We start from the raw sequence: 16,622 nt of genomic DNA, 5'->3' as shown, positions 1-16,622 counted from the left end.
TGTAACAAGTATATAATAAATTATAAATGATCAACTACCTTTTATAAAAAATGTGACTTACTCAGTGAACTAAAGCCAAATAATTTCAAGAAGTATATCAAAGATGCATTTTTAAATGAATTTGTTTTCTTGCTGTACACAACTTTTAAGCTCTTGTTTGACCTGATTTGTCAAATACTTTGTGAAATGATATTCAGAACAGCACAGAGTGATGTCAACTTACATTAATTCTTTCCCAAAGAGAGGTGTTCAATATTCAAACTGTGTTTGTACTGGCACAACCTATTTATATTTCAGCTTCATTTCAGAAGGTTTACAAGTATCGCTTCATTTGAAAGACTGTTCTTTTTTTGCAATTTCTCTTCTAAAACAACCTTTGAAAGGACAATAATAATGTCCCATAAAGCTGCTTTCAGGGAATTTATTAAGAAAATAAATATTTCAGAGAAGTGAATAAAATGTTATATATTAATGTTAAATTATACTATTTTCAACAAATATATATTATGAAAAATTAAAATTATTCCTTATCAACTTAGAAAATATTTCTCAATGCAGTAAATCCATTAACAGTATTGCACGTTTTTATGTAAAACATAATTTATTAATTTGTTTTCATCTAATAAAAACCATATGTATATGTTCCTAAAATTCTTCTAATTCTTTTAATTCTGTTGTAACAATGATTGTATATTAATTAGCAAATGCCAAGATATTTTACTGATTGAATTTTATAAGAAACAATATAGGATAATAAAAATGGTCATTTCCAATTTCTTCATTTGAAACAACAATGGCAAGCGTTAATGGATTATTCTATCTTGCTGAGGAAACAGGAAAAAGATTTTAAGATTCTAAATCTGGATTTTGATGATTTTGAAATGAATCCTTGGTTTCCTGTTCCCACAAATCAATTATAATTTTGAGTACAATCATGTAGCAACCATAATTCAGCTGACTGCTGAAGGTCTTTTTCAAATTTTGTCCTTTCCACCTTTTTTCTGAAGTCGGTTTCTGGTTGGTTCCGTCAATACCAAGGGTTCTTGAATGATGATAGCTGGGTAATGTTTGCCTAGTAATTCAACTTCCACTTGTTGTCCCACCTTACTCAGCTCTACGGGGACGTATGCAAAAGCCAGGCTCTTCTGGATGCTGTAACTGTAGCTTCCAGAGGTCGTGTTGCCAACCACCTGAAAAACAAGACCCAGCGATCTTCAGCAGCCAGGTCACAGCTCTGTGCTCCCCCTCCCGATGGAAACACATTATAGACTCAACTCACAAATAAGTCTGTGGGTATAACACCAGGAGGAGAACTTCACTTTTTTGAGAAAAATTAATGAAAATGTATAAATTCTGAAAAATAATTCTCAAAGTATATGTCTATATTACTTTGACATTTTTCATTTTTAAATAATAACATCTAGTGTTTTAATGCCTGGCAGTATTTTGCTCGTTTCATGCCAAGAAATCTAATAGGAAGAAGAATTTAAATTATTGCCGTACTGTTTGATAATAGAAGAGATGTTTTTTAAAGTTTAAATGAAAATTCTCTTCTATTATCAAACAGTATGGCAATAATAAATAAATGGGGGGAAAAATCTAAAAACCCAAATGCAAACTTAGTTAACTATCCCTGAGGGGGATCAGAAAACGTGCTCAAAATGGTGCTCAATTAAACTACTTATTCATATATAGTCAATGGGCTCTAGTCGGTTGCTCGGTGATTAGAGCATTGGCCCATGGATTGAAGAGTTTTGGGTTCGAGTCCAGTCAAGGGTACATACCTTGTTTGCAGGCTCGATCTCCAGCCCAAGTCAGGGCACATTCGGGAGGCAACCAATCAATGTGTCTCTCTTACATCAATGTTTCTCTGTCTCTCCCTCTCCTTCCCCTCTCTCTAAAAATCAATGGAAAAAATATCCTCGGGTGAGGATTAATAAAAAAACAAAAACCAAACAATTCTCTCTCTCTCTCTCTCTCTCTCTCTCTCTCTCTCTATATATATATATATATATATATATATAGTCAATGGGAAGTGAATATTCCTTATGACTTACAACTAGCATTTAACAATTCCAGGCAATTGCTAGGCACTTAAATAAATGTTAACTTTTACCCTCTCTAGCTCTACTCTGTACATTCTAGAGAACTAGCAGAGGCCTAGTTCCAGCCTCGTCAAGGAATTAACAGAGATACAAGAAAATATAACACGAAATCAAGACTGTCAACATAATGAAGCCAGGATTTGTTCTACACTTTCAAGGCGGTGAAACTAGATAGGTTGAGATGGAGGATGACAACTTTTCAGGATGAGTGGAGACATAGTGTTAGGCAGGAACAATCCAAATTAAGGAGGATGAAACAGGATAACTTGGGAAGGCAAAACAGAACAATACTCAACAAGGAATCAAACTCAGGAGAGGAAAACAAAGCTTTAAGCTACAAAATAAAGAAATAAATCTATAAAACAATCCTGATTAGAAGATAAGATTAGTGGAAACCAGATCTAAAGGAAAGGTTGAAAGGGAAGGAAAAGCAGATTACAATGTAAGTACATATGTCAGGTTAAAATGCCACATTTAAAAATGTAAAAGGAAGGCAACAAAAGCAAAACCTGGTTTACAGCCCTGCTCCACACGGCTTCTCCTGGCTGCACACATGCACGAATCCTCCAGCCACCCAGCCTAGCCCAGAGGGCTGGTGACCCCAAACATTCATGGACGTGCATCAGCCTGGTGGTCGTTCAGCTGCCTCCGCAAGGAACCCACTAGTCAACCGTCTTATGATAGTGTAGCTAGTCTTTTAGAAGCTACACTTTGATGACATTAAATATAGACTCCTATCTCTGCAGCCCTAGTTGTTAACTATCTCGTTGAAATCCCAAATCAGAAGCTCTCCATATCATTTCCCAACTTGTTATGGTGAGAACTGGTTGGTTAAAAACAAACAAACAAACATCAATGTATTCATTAGTAAAGGCTTCTCTTGAAGATTATTAACTGCCCAAGTATTGCCTAGAGAACACACATTTTCTCCTTTAGATCATAGATAAGTGATCTAAGACAGCGATCTGGGTCAGGGAGGTTGGAGTTTTAAGCATTGCTTTTTGAAAGTCCTTCTTGGTAACTTCGGTTTCACTTCCCAGTCTGTAAAACAGAGATCTGTGTCTGGATTCTTGGGAAAGTTACCCTGACTTGCTTGGGCGTCTTAAGAAAACAGGAAGAGGCCTGGGCAAGTCTCTTGACCAAATCCCCTAACTCACGGGGTCAAAACCCCACAATCACTCTGAGACTGTGTACACCATTTCCTCAGGACTTCCTATCTCTTAAAAGCCCAGCAGTGATTTCTGCGTTAGTAAGTTAAAGAAATAGTAGTATATTTATTTTGTGAATGCTATTTTGAAGACATTTATCAAATGCTTTGCTTTCTGCTACTTTAATTTCTCTCTAACCGAGGAGTTAGTAACCCAGAGTATTTTAGAAGTCTGGCCTTTCCTTTTATCCTATTACTAAACAGCCAGGAAAATATTTTTTTTCTAGCATACATCTTATGTTGTTTCTACCTTAAAATCCTCCAGATTCAATTAAACTCATTGCTTGGTTTTTATCAGCAATTCCCAAGAACAACCCGCCCCCACCCTCTGCCTAGGACACACTCACTCTCATATTCTTTTGAAATCAAACACTGGCCTCCTTTTTACCAATGTGAACAAGCCTTGTTTATTTCTACCCTTTTCTCATTCTTCTCTTATGAGACTTGAAGACACCGCTAGCTGACGTAGAGAAGACAACATGGTAAATGGCCTTTGAAAGCCGTCACATAAGTTAAACTGGATGCTATATTGTAGTGTTTTTGCTGCATTTTAGTTTATGAATAACGAAAAATATGACTTTCTAAATTCTCAAACTTACTTCTCCATAAACTTCTTCAAAACTTGCCAGCAAAGCTGCTTTTATAACTAATGCAGTGGTTCTCGACCTTCTGGCCCTTTAAATACAATTCCTTATGTTGTGACCCAACCATAAAATTATTTTCATTTCTACTTTATAACTGTCATGTTGCTACTGTTATGAATCGTCATGTAAATATCTGATATGCAGGACGGTCTTAGGAGACCCCTGTGAAAGGGTCGTTCGACCACCAAAGGGGTCGCGACCCACAGGTTGAGAACCGCTGAACTAATGAAACCCCTTCCATTCCCAACTTTGGGCCTTAATTTTTTAAAAAATAAACCTTATTTAAAATTATAATCCCTTTGTCCAGCAGTGCCCTGCTCCCAGTTGGGCTTTACTTTCCCTCAGGGTACTAATCACTCTCTGACATGACACTTATTTATTATGTTCATTGTCTCTCTCCTTCCCCTGGAATCTAAATTCCATATCACTCTTGCCTATTTTGTTCACTGCAGCATCCCTAGAATATTGCTGGCACATAGTAAATACTTGATTAAAACTTGCTAAGAATGGACAACAGGGGGATGGGAGCATGAGTGTGCGGGGCGGGGGTGGGGGAAGGTTGGGGGTTAATGGGGGGGATGAGGACACATTTGTAATACCTTAACTAATAATAATAAAAAAAAAGTTATGAGAGGTAATATAGAATTCAGGACAGATATTAGACTTTGAATCTTTGTGTAGCCTTAGGAAAGGCCTCCAAATCTCTCTAATTCTCTTTCCTTATTTACAATATGAGGAAAATTATACCTCACAACCTTATTGGGTTGTGAGGACTGAAGTCATTAGTCAGTAATTTAAAAAAACAAAACAAAAAAACTTGCTAAGAACATGACTTTATCTCTACCCTATCTCTCTAAGTGGAAATATTTGCAAGAATGGAATGGCCAATACCAAAGGCTGTAAAAGTCCAGACAAAGTTGGGAAATAAAAAGCAAAAACGATTTCATATCATTCTAGAGCAGCGGTTCTCAACCCTTTTGGGGGTCGAATGGCCCTTTCACAGGGGTTGCCTAAGACCATGGGAAAACACATATGGAATATATAATTACATATTGTTTTTGTGATTAATCACTATGCTTTAATTATGTTCAATTTGTAACAATGAAAATACATCCTGCATATCAGATATTTACATTACGATTCATAACAGTAGCTAAATTACAGTTATGAAGTAGCAACGAAAACAATTTTATGGTTGGGGGTCACCACAACATGAGGAACTGTATTAAAGGGTCGCGGCATTAGGAAGGTTGAGAACCACTGTTCTAGAGTATAAAGAGGATCAAAGAGGGTGGTTAGTGACCCTATTAAGCACCAAAGAGCAGACAAGTGATATCAGGAAATTTAAGAGATATGTTATCAATAAAGGACCCTATAAGTAGATTAAGCAGAGGGCATACAGTAGGAAAGATGAACAGTAGAGCATGTAAACTCAGTGCACAGATATGGCAAAGGAAGATTCAAAACCGAACTTGGGCTCCCCAAGGTTTCCTCCACACCCCTCCACCCCCGCTTTGAGATATAATTAACATGTGACATTGTGTAAATTTAGGGTACAGGTGTCCAGGTTTTTTTTTTTACTTTAACTTGGGTATCATATTTAAGATGGCTAACAGTCTGGTTGAAACTGGAGGAAGAGCCTATTAGGAAAAGAGGGCTGGCAAAGACGTTTAGAACAGAAAGAGGAAGGGGAAGCAGTGAGGAAAGAGTAGGAATGGTTCAAACAGAAGAACAAACTCAGCATAATTCTCAGCTTGAGATCTGAGACAAGTCTGTTGGCTTCATAGTGTTTAATAACATCCACCTGCTACTTGGATTACAAGAGCTGTGGGTATATAATTAGTGCTGCAGAGTATACAGTGGGACATCAGCAGAGGCAGAGAAGAGAGTAAATTGGGGTATTCAGCATGGCTTAGAATAAAGGATTAGCAATTCAAGGACCAACTATACCTGGGTCAGAAATCAGCTCCATCAATCATGAGCTGTATAACCTCAGGCCACTTACTTCACCTCTCTGAGCCCCAAAGCCTCATCAAAATGATCAGCCTCATTAAAATGAAGATGATCATAAGTATCTGGGAAGGGTGTGGTAAAATCAGATTGGAGAGGACATAAAAGACATCCAGTACATAGTAGAACTCTATAGATGTGAGTTCTATGTCCAGCTGACCCACACCCCAGTCCATGCCCATTTCTTTAGTAATCCAAAGGCCGATATTTGATCCCACTGCCTTCCCCACCTCCAGTGCTCTTTTTTCCCTGAAAAGATGGGGGAAATGGAAACAAATATTAAGTAGGCTGCAGTGCATGGGAAAAAACCCAGGCATGGGCTCTTAGATGTTGGGTATTGGCCAAGCAGACACTGTTCAATATGGACCAGTTGTTTAAGTGAAGGCCCTGTGCCTGCCTGCCCCTTGGTCTAAGCTGAGTTACCTCCATCTGCCTGGTAACACCAGCAAAATCTTGAGCCAAATTGGGTTTTACAATAGTCATCAAAGTGGTGGAAATGAAGTCTCTCAGTGAGTTACCTGATTTTACTAAAGAAAGGATGAGATGTAACATTCTAAAGTGAGAAGAAGGTAATTTACCCTTCCTGAAGAGCCAAGTGGTTTCTACTGTCCACTTTACTGTATAAGGTTCTACCCTTTATTGTCATAGAAGCTTTCATTTGGAAATTTTTTTCTGCTAATGTGATAAGGTTAGAATCGCCATCTTCTGAAAGAAGCTAAGTCGAGAATGCCAAATTCTTTATATAAAACTAGAGGCCCGGTGCATGAATTCATGCACCAGTGGGGTCCCTCAGCCTGGCCTGTGGGATCAGGCTGAAACGAGCTCTCTGATATCCCCTGAGGGTTCCTGGGTTGTGAGAGGGTGCAGGCCAGGCCGAGGGACCCTGCTGGTGCACAATCGGGGCTGGGGAGGGATGCGGGAGGTTGGCCAGCTGGGGAGGGACCGTGGGAGGGCTCCAGGTTGTGTCTGGCCCATCTCGCTCAGTCCCGATCAGCCGGACCCCAGCAGCAAGCTAACCTACCAGCTGGAGCGTCTGCCCCCTGGTGGTCAGTGCACGTCATAGCAACTGGTTGAGCGGCCTTAGCATATCATTAGCATATTATGCTTTGATTGGTTGAACCGCCAACCGGACGACTGGACACTTAGCGTATTAGGCTTTTATTATGTAGGATTTATCTCTTGCATTCACAAATAGGGATGTGGCAAACAAGTAGATGACTTCACCCTCTAAATCATACCTTCCTCTTTGTGTAATGTATTTCACGTTCTTGGGTTTATATTCTTTAATCAAAGCATATGAATTTTATGTTTTCAAAAATGCGTAGCATTTTGTTTTTCTTTTAGTTAATTGATTTCTCGAATGTCAGCTGAGAAATCAAGTGTGTAGTCTCTCAGAGAGATAAATAAATTGCAAAAGCTCTAAAAGGAAACAGACAAGGAGAGTTTCCCTTGTAGAAAAGCCACATGGCCCTGCACAGAGGGCCTCAGCACTCACCTTGCCCTTGTGCCAGATGCTTTCATTTCCCTCCGGATCCACATCGTCCGTGGCCAAGGTGAGGCAGACCAGTCTCCGTTTCAGCCCCTCGGCTTTAATCTGTTTCAGTGCTTGCTTTCCTATGAAGTCTGCTGGCTGCAGAAACCCAAGATAATGATGATGAATGAATGCTCAGGCGCTGTGACAAGGTTAGAGATGCAAGCATTTAAATTTGTCTTTGCTATTTTCTCACCAATTACACATTCAATAAAAATACAGATTGGATCAGATGTCTAGACAAATATTTCTTAGTCCTCAAATGACAATATCAGCCACCTATTCCTTCTGAATAAGTTAGACTTAAGGGTACTAACTTGTGATAACAATTTTACCGGAACCACTAGGCAGAAAAACATAAGGTGAGATATTGCGATGGTGGGTTATGAAAGTGACCCTTATACCTAATGGCTCTGGATGGTGGTCCTGGCCGGCAGCGAGCAAAGCCCTCCTCAGTTTCTACGTGCAGTAAGCCTTTTACAAGAAGGAAATTCACTTTTTGAAATGTGATGCCAAAAACAACCGCAAAATGCCTCACGTCTTCTCCTTCTTTGGAATAATGGTCTGGGGGACGTATTAACCTATTGGGTTGTACTCATTAACTCATCTTGGAAATTTGTCAGACACAAAATTAGACAAAGACATTTTGATCAAAGAGCTTATTCTCTAACACTGAGCGTTCCCACCTTCTGTTTCTCCTTCCATGCAACACATGACAGGTGACATTCCTATTCCTGACACATCCCTTTGGTGCCCAATGCAAGGCGAGTGAGTGAGAGTGACATTGTTCCAGGGATAACCTTGAATCCAATCTTATATGTGAAAAAAAAAAGAGAGTAGGAATCATGCAAACTTCAGGACTTTTACATCTATTAATAACACCTTACAACAAACAGGTGAGCAATGACTCCTCAGTGGAGACACTTAGCAAATAAAGGAGATACAATTCTATCCAATCAGAATGCCAGGTAAGTGTGAGACACCAGTCAGGGGCTAAGAGCAGGAAGAGTGCAAAGGATGGAATGCTGGGGTGAAGAGTCCACATTAAATGTGCTCAAACAAGCATCTCCTATCTTATGGGGAAAAGGGGAATTTGTGACATACAAATCACATCTCTATGGATGAGATTTAATTAGAGTTACAGTGTGGAAAATGAAATTCTCAAAAACAATTCTCATATACAGACTAACTACTCTCAAAAGAAAAGACAGGGAACAACAACTTAAATTTTTTCATTGGCCAAAGAAGAGAGGAAACAACATTTCATGCTAAAAATGTCCCCTGCACTCTTAAATTTAAGATTTTAAGAGAGCTGTATAAATCCTAAATCCAACATTTAGGATTTATGCAGCTCTTTCTGCACACCAACCATTTTGGGTTGGGTGCAATAAGTCCCCTTAACCTCTCGGTTAAGCAGCGGCAGGGTCCGCACACACTCTGCCTGAGACTCCAGTTCTGCCCTGCACTAACTCAGAACTTCTAGGACAGGACAACACGATATGATTTCTATGGATATTGCAACTTTAAATTGCTGACCTGCACTGGAAGCTGGAGAAAGTTTACATTGGCCAAGGTTAAAATAAATGCAAAATGAAAGCCCAGTTCTTTCCCCTTTCCCAGTGTGATCCAGATGGTGAGAACCAATCTTAAAGCTGCATTATGAAACCAGAGAAAATTTCAAAGAAGACTAGACCCCATGTTATTTAAGACAGGACTGCTAGGGGAAAACAAAACAAACCCATAGGAAGAGCTTGATTCGTTTGAATTCATGTGTAGGAAAAATTTATGATTAAAGTCATAACAAACCAATGTTCATTATAGTTCAAACTTGGATATCTAAACACAGAAAGAACTCAATAATAACAGCAACACGTTTTTTCTATCTTTTTAAAAGAAGACTTACATGACAAAGTGTGCTTTTTAGAGTTCCTGTATGGCCTCACACTTTGTGCGGAAAAGCTCTTACAATAATAAGAGAGGCTAACGCACACTACATAATATGATTTATGGAGTGCCAGGAGATGGAGGAGGAGGAGGAAAAAGAGGAGGAAGGGGAAGAGGAGGAGGAGGAGAGTTGTTGTTTCTTTGTCTCCTGTTATGAAATCTGAATCTTTACTGTTAGAGATTCACTTAGATCTTAAAAGTTTGGGGTTTTCCTGAGTCCCTAGTAAATAATTTTCTTTTAATTATTTATTCAACTGTTATTATTGCCCTGCTATGTTTCATACACTGTGTCAGGCACGGGGTATTTGGAGCTAAGTAGAACATGGTCTCATAGTTTCTGGGAGGCCCTGCTAAGATGTGACCTCTTCCCTCCACATCATAACAGGCCAGGTCTTGAAATGATCTGTGTCTCCTCAGTTTTTGAAAAATTTATCTTTATTGTTGACAGTTACTGATCCCCCTCCCCCCCTTTTTTGTTTCAATACATCAGAGGAAAGGAGAACAGTTTGAGATTATGGGAAACATGATAGAACAGTATACATTATAGCATACAAATCAGCTACACCAGTTTGAAACAAGACTCAATGCTGGTTCTGTTTGTTCAGTGGGAGTGTAAAAATCACAGCATTTTATAAATTTAAGACAAGAATGTCTAATGTGTGAAGGCAGAAATGCAAACAAGCAGATTCTATGATAGGGGTCTGTGCAATGGGGGCTCGGCAAAGTGTGATCGCCCGGCCGGCGTGGCTCAGTGGTTGAGCATTGACCTGTGAACCAGGAGGTCACCGTTAGATTCCCAGTCGGGGCACATGCTCAGGTTGTGACTTAATCCCCAGTGTGGGGTGTGCAGGAGGCAGCCAATCAGTGATTCTCTCTCATCATTGATGTTTCTATCTCTCTCACCCTTCCTCTCTGAAATCAATTAAAATTATATATATATATATATATATATATATATATATATTCTTTTTTTAATTTTTTTAAAGAGTATGATCAGTTCTGGGGTGGGAGAGTGGGGCTGGGGTAGCATTCTATCAGTAACAATTTTGTAGAAGAAGTAGTTTGAACTGAATTGTTAAAAATGAGATTTCATAATGGCTGTTATCTGCATAGCCTTTCCTAAAAGTCCTTGCATTTACATTATAATTTGATCTTCACAAGAACCCATAGATGGTGGATCTGGGGTCTAAGTAAATGAACTTGGCCAAAGAAATCAACAAACTGCTTAAGAATGAAGCTGTCAAAAGTCCCAGCTCTATTATTTTCATCGACTATGAGGGCCTCCACGCTGCCCCTTAAGCCAATATCTGCTACACCTTTGGGGGGGCTGTGAGAAAGTTGGCCACAAGCAGAGCTTTCAGAAATGGTCCTTTTGGGGGTGCTGGATGAGAGCTGTTGGGGCAGGTGCTAAGGGGTGGAAGGGAATGAGATGCACTGGAAGGGGCGTGTAACTCAATTTTTGCCAAATTCATAATTTTACCCAAGTCTAAGCAGGGACATAAGGTATCAACTAATCAAAAAAAATCGGAAAAGGGGAAACAACCCCAGAATACTCATTTTAGAAGAGAAAAATTGAAGTAATAAGCAGTAAAAAAGAAATAATAATAGTTACAATTTATTAGGCACTTGCTATGTGCTAGACACTGTGCTAGTTGTACATTCTGAGGGTTGTACATTTACGAGCTCATTTAATCCTCATGATGTTCCTATGAGAGAGACAGCTTTACCCCAGTTTATGGAAGAGAAAGGCCCAGCAAAGTTAACGCTCAGTTACATGGCAACATAACTCACACCTTTATTCATCCATACACTAGAGGCCCGATGCATGAAATTCGTGCACAGGGGGAGGAGGGAAAGGGGTCCCCTCAGCCCAGCCTGCACCCTCTCCAATCTGGGACCCCTCGGGGGAGTTCTGACTGCTGGTTTAGGCCCAATCCCTCGGGAATATCCCTCTCACAATCTGGGACCACTGGCTCCTAACTGCTCACCTGCCTGCCTGCCTGATCACCCCTCACTGCCCCCCCCAGTCACCCCTAACTGCCTCCCCCTGCCAGCCTGGTCACCCCTAACTGCCCCCCCTGCCAGCCTGGTTGCCCCACATAGCCTGCTGTTCAGTCATTTGGTCGCCCCTCACTAACCCCCCTGCTGGCCTATTCAGTCATCCATTCGGTTGTGACGGTTGCTTAGGCTTTTATATAGATAGATAGATAGATATTTTATTAATGACCGCACCTGGAGACTATCATAGGCAGACCCAGCTGATATAAATACTCAAAAGAATATTTCTGTTAAATTACTCCTAGGTAGCCCAAACCTATTTTGAAATATATTCACTACACAATAATATTTTTGTACTACATAAAAGGATTTGAAAATACCCTGAAGGTTAATACTAATGAAATTTGACATCTACATCTACATATCCCTGAATTAGGAAGTGATCTTGTCAGCAATATTATTCTCAGACATGGATGAAAACAATACTGTAATAAACAAGAGAAATCTAATTAAATATAAGGAACACACACTTATAACACAGAGAAGGGACACCTGCCTCTTGAGACAAGTCTCCCTCCCAAGCTAACCTGGTGCCCGACGGGAAGATTTAAAGTAGGGCAATGGCATTTCATTCTCATTTTACGGGGCTTTCCTCCCAAGGAAATTATTAATTATGAGTGAGAGAGGAAAATATGCCTGAAAGTAAGTGCTGTGATTGAAACTGGTGCTTTCAAGATGACCTGAGAACAGAAATACATTTCTTTAATGAGTCACTGCCAAATTAATCATATAAATAGCTATTCAAGTCTTTGCGAAACATAAATTTCTAGGGCACTGAGACTATGGCTTAAAAATAGCTTTGGCTTATCTTTTTAATTTATTAATTTAAAAAATATATATATTTTATTGATTTCAGAGAAGAAGGGAAAGGGAGAAAGAGCTAGAAACATCATTGATGAGAGAGAATCAGTGATCAGGTGCCTCCTGCACGTCCCCTATTGGGGATGGAGCCCAAAATCAGGGCATGTGCTCTCACCAGGAATCGAACCATGACCTCCTAGTAGATAAGTTGAGGCTCACCACTGAGCCACACCAGCCAGACCTGTATTTGTCTTTCTTTTTTTAAAAAAATCTATTTTATTGATTTTTTACAGAGAGGAAGGGAGAGGGACAGAGAGTTAGAAATATCGATGAGAGAGAAGCATCGATAAGCTGCCTCCTGAACACCCGCTACTGGGGATGTGCCTGCAACCAAGGTACATGCCCTTGATCTGAATCGAACCTGGGACTCTTCAGTCCCCAGGCCGATGCTCTATCCAGTGAGCCAAACCGGCCAGGGCTGTATTTGTCTTTCTTGATACGAATACCATACTGTCTTCATTACTGTAGCTTAAATCAGGTTTAGTGATAGTCCTGAAACTTTGTTTTTCAAAGTTGTGTTTTTTTTTGAATTTGACAAAGGAGGCAAGAACATATAATGGGAAAAAGATAATCTATTAAACAAAATGTGTTAGAAAAAAATTAGATACATGCAAAAAAAAAAAAAAGCTAGACCACCTTCTTACACCATATACAAGAATAAACTCAAAATGGATTAAAGACTTAAATGTTAGACTCAAAACCATAAAAATTCTAGAAGAAAACAGCAGTAAATCTCTGACCTTTCTCCTAGCAATATTTTTTCTGATTTATCGCCTAGGGCAAGGGAAACAAACAAAATAAACAAATGAGACTACACCTAACTAAAAAGTTTTTGCACAGCAAAGGAAACCATTAACAAAATGAAAAGACAGCCCACTGAATGGAAGAACATGCTCACCAATGATACATCTGATAAGGGGTTAATATCCAAAATTTATAAAGAACTTATAAAACTCAACACCAAAAAAACAAACAAACAGACAATCCAATTAAAAAATGGGGAAAGGACTTGAATAGGCACTTCTCCAAAGAGGACATACCAATGGCCAATAGACATATGTAAAGATGCTTAATGTCACTAATCATCAGAGAAATGCAAATTAAAATCACAATGAAATATCACCTCATACCTGTCAGATGGCTATCATCAATAAATCAACAAACAACAAATGTTGGCAAGGATGTGGAGAAAAGGAAACCCTCGTGCACTGTTGGTGGGAATGCAGCCTGGTGCAGCCACTGTGGGAAGCAGTATGGAGTTTCCTCAAAAAATTAAAAATGGAACTGCCTTATGACGCAGCAATTCCACTTCTGGCAATGTACCAGAAGAAACCCAAAACACTAATTAGAAAGAATATATGCACCCCTATGTTCACTGTACCACTATTTACAATAGCCAAGATTTGGAAGCAGACCTAGTGCCATCAATAGATGAGTGGATAAAAAAGCTGGAATACCACTCATCCATAAAAAAGAAGGAAATCTTACCCTTTGCGAAACATAGGTGGACCTGGAAAGTATAATGCTAAGTGAAATAAGCCAGTCAGAGAAACACAAGTACCATATGATGTCATTTATATGTAGAATCTAATGAACAAAATAAGCTAACAAACAAAATAGAAACAGACGCATAGATACAGAGAACAGACTGACAGCTGTCAGAGGGGTGGGGACCTGGGGGACTAGGTGAAAAAGGTGAAGGGTTTAAGCAAATTAATTTTAAAAATAAAAACAAAAATAAAAGAATGCTCTGATGAACATAGTGTGCAGAATGCTGGTAGCCTCTTTGCAATATCATTACAATATAATTCCATTTACTGGGGGAGCACGGTGGCAAATATAGTTTGCAAGTAGGAAAAAAATCATCATATGATTTAAAAGAATCATACTCCCAATGATTCTAATACACAGTCAAGACTGAGAGGCACTGAAAATTTTCTGCCTCCTCAATTCCTACTACTACTTACCTAAAATATCCCCAACAGAGTTGGGTACTTTTACCACTATAGCATATTAAAAATTTCTTTCTAACCTGTTGTCTGTCAACATGATTTATTTCCACTTTGATGTTTTCTAAAATGCTAATATTTATTGAATACTTAGGAATGTAGTAGGGCTGGTGATAAGCTCTTTGCTACTATATCGGTTTTTGTTTTATTTTGCTTCATGAATAGTTATGCTTTAAATAATTTTTCTACAAAGAGAGACCTTGCATTTTCTAGAATCAACATTGTCTTCTAACTTGTGATTAATATATATATTACATTTCATTCCATTTCTCTGGTTAGAAACCCAAGACAGGAAAAGACAGGGAGAGAAAGAAGGGGGTGGGGGATTTTATAGAAAAAATATTCTGATCTGCTTAAACACGTTACACTTAGTACTTGATTCTCTGTGACTCTTGGCTGAGGCTCTCTGGAAATGGACAAAGATTTAGTAATTCCAAAAGGAAAATTCCAAGAATACATATGACTCCACTTTAAGGTGGCTGATTTTCCTTTTGCTCTTGATGAATGCATTTTTTCATTTCCAAGTTAAAAAACACACACACACATCTTTCCCCCAAAAGTAACTTCCTTTGGAACAAATTCTAATACCAGTAAGAACAATAGTATGAGTTGTTTCAGCTACAGGGGGTTTAGCTGAGGAGATTTAAAAGTATATACAAGCATTATTTTCACCTGCATCACAGTTCTGGTTAACGCTTCCTTCCCAGGCCCTGTGCTCAGCTGAACTCCTCCTGCGGGCCATACCATATTTTCACAATTAATGTTAAGAATGTTTCCTACAGCATTAGTTCCTGAAACACCATATGGTTCAAGCTTCATGAGATCTGAGAGCACCCAGGAGTTATAGCTGTAACTTTTAGACCTGTGGCCTAGCAAGGGGTTTAATAAATGAAACTTAATAGTAAATGTTGGCCAGATGAATGAATTGTGTGCACATGTTTATCTACTTCAGTTAAGCCAATGCCATGGGGGAACTGAAGCTCAAACAACTCTAAGAAGTAAGGAAGGCAAGTACCATCACACCATCTTCCTTGGCCATCCAAGATTTCTTCCATATTCCATTTTTCTTTCCCTACCTTTGTACTAATTTGACAAGAATTCAGTTCACTCTAATGAAGCCTAATGATCCATCTCCTCAGTCACCTATTTTCCTTCTTAAAATGGGCAAAGCAGCTATTCTGATCCTACCATAAAACACAGAATTTGTTATAACAAAACCATGACTATGGGGGCTTTAATTAATGAAGTGTAGTTCATGTAAATTCTATGATATATGTTCCCAGAAAAAGGAAATCCTGGGCAGTTATGCAAGGCTGATACAGTCTTTATGGGAAAGGACCTTGCTGGGAAAAGTGATGGGTGAGAAAGCACAACAGTGAGGTCAGAGCTCAACCTGGGCTGACCCTACTGACAGCACGTAGTTCTCTTTGCCTCTCTGCCTTTAGTGTCCTCGTCCTCAAATAAGGAAGTGGGACTGAGGGATCTTCAGAGGACCTCCCACTGGGACATCTCTACATTTTTCTCATTATTATGGCTTATACGGTCCTTGTGTAAATGCTTAAGGGTCAAGCAGGGAATTCTCCAGGGAGGCATACCTGGCTTTATTGCTGTTTGCTATATTGTGCTTCATTGATATTGTGTTTTTACACATGGAAGGCAAGACTCTGTACCAGCGGAAAGATTACAACTTGCTCTACTGCAATACTCAAGTATCGAGACATTGCCTTCCATGTGTAAAAACAAACAAACAAAACCCCAAAACCACAACATCTGTGAAATGCAATAAAGTAAACAGCAATAAAATCAAGTATGTAGGATCTAAACAAAGTTGATTCAACCTATTCATCTGTTTAGAAATGAGCAAACATCCATATGGCCAGGGTGATACCCACTGACCACCTGAGTCAACATAATTGAAGAAGATGGGCTCCGGGAGGTCCAGGTCCTTGTGCTGCATGGACCGTCACCCAGTGAAAGCATTAGAAATGACCTTTGTGACACCAGAATAGCAGCAACAATTCAGAAATCATAAAAACACACCGTACATCAAAATCACTAACTGTTAAACTAACTTAGTTCTGAGCTGGGCTTTGGTTATTGAAATAATTTTAGAGGAACTAATAAATATGTAATCCACACCTGCTTATAACCATAAAGGGATTTCTAAAACCCATTTTCAATACGAAGAGATAATTTATCTGTGCCTTATTCTCAAACAATAATACCCAAACACTGAAGTAAAAGAGAGAGTGA

General features: G+C 39.2%; 1 protein-coding gene across 2 annotated transcripts in view; it reads right to left on the bottom strand.

Annotated features, from left to right (window-relative positions):
- Nucleotides 1-581: 581 nt before the first annotated feature.
- Nucleotides 582-16,622, bottom strand: part of DMGDH (dimethylglycine dehydrogenase) — a 54,750-nt gene continuing 38,709 nt past the window's right edge. For both annotated transcript variants that reach the window (XM_059694244.1, XM_059694245.1), the window contains 2 exons: nucleotides 7,462-7,596; nucleotides 582-1,190 (listed from right to left, as the gene is read on the bottom strand). In XM_059694244.1, coding sequence (XP_059550227.1) covers nucleotides 975-1,190; nucleotides 7,462-7,596 — 351 coding nt within the window. In that variant the 3' untranslated portion in view covers nucleotides 582-974. The remainder of the gene's footprint in view (nucleotides 1,191-7,461; nucleotides 7,597-16,622) is intronic.

This window comes from Myotis daubentonii, chromosome 4 (assembly GCF_963259705.1).
Source record: "Myotis daubentonii chromosome 4, mMyoDau2.1, whole genome shotgun sequence".
NCBI lineage: Eukaryota > Metazoa > Chordata > Mammalia > Chiroptera > Vespertilionidae > Myotis > Myotis daubentonii.
The sequence above is the reverse complement of the archived record's forward strand: the minus strand, read 5'-3'. Positions and strand labels throughout refer to the sequence as shown.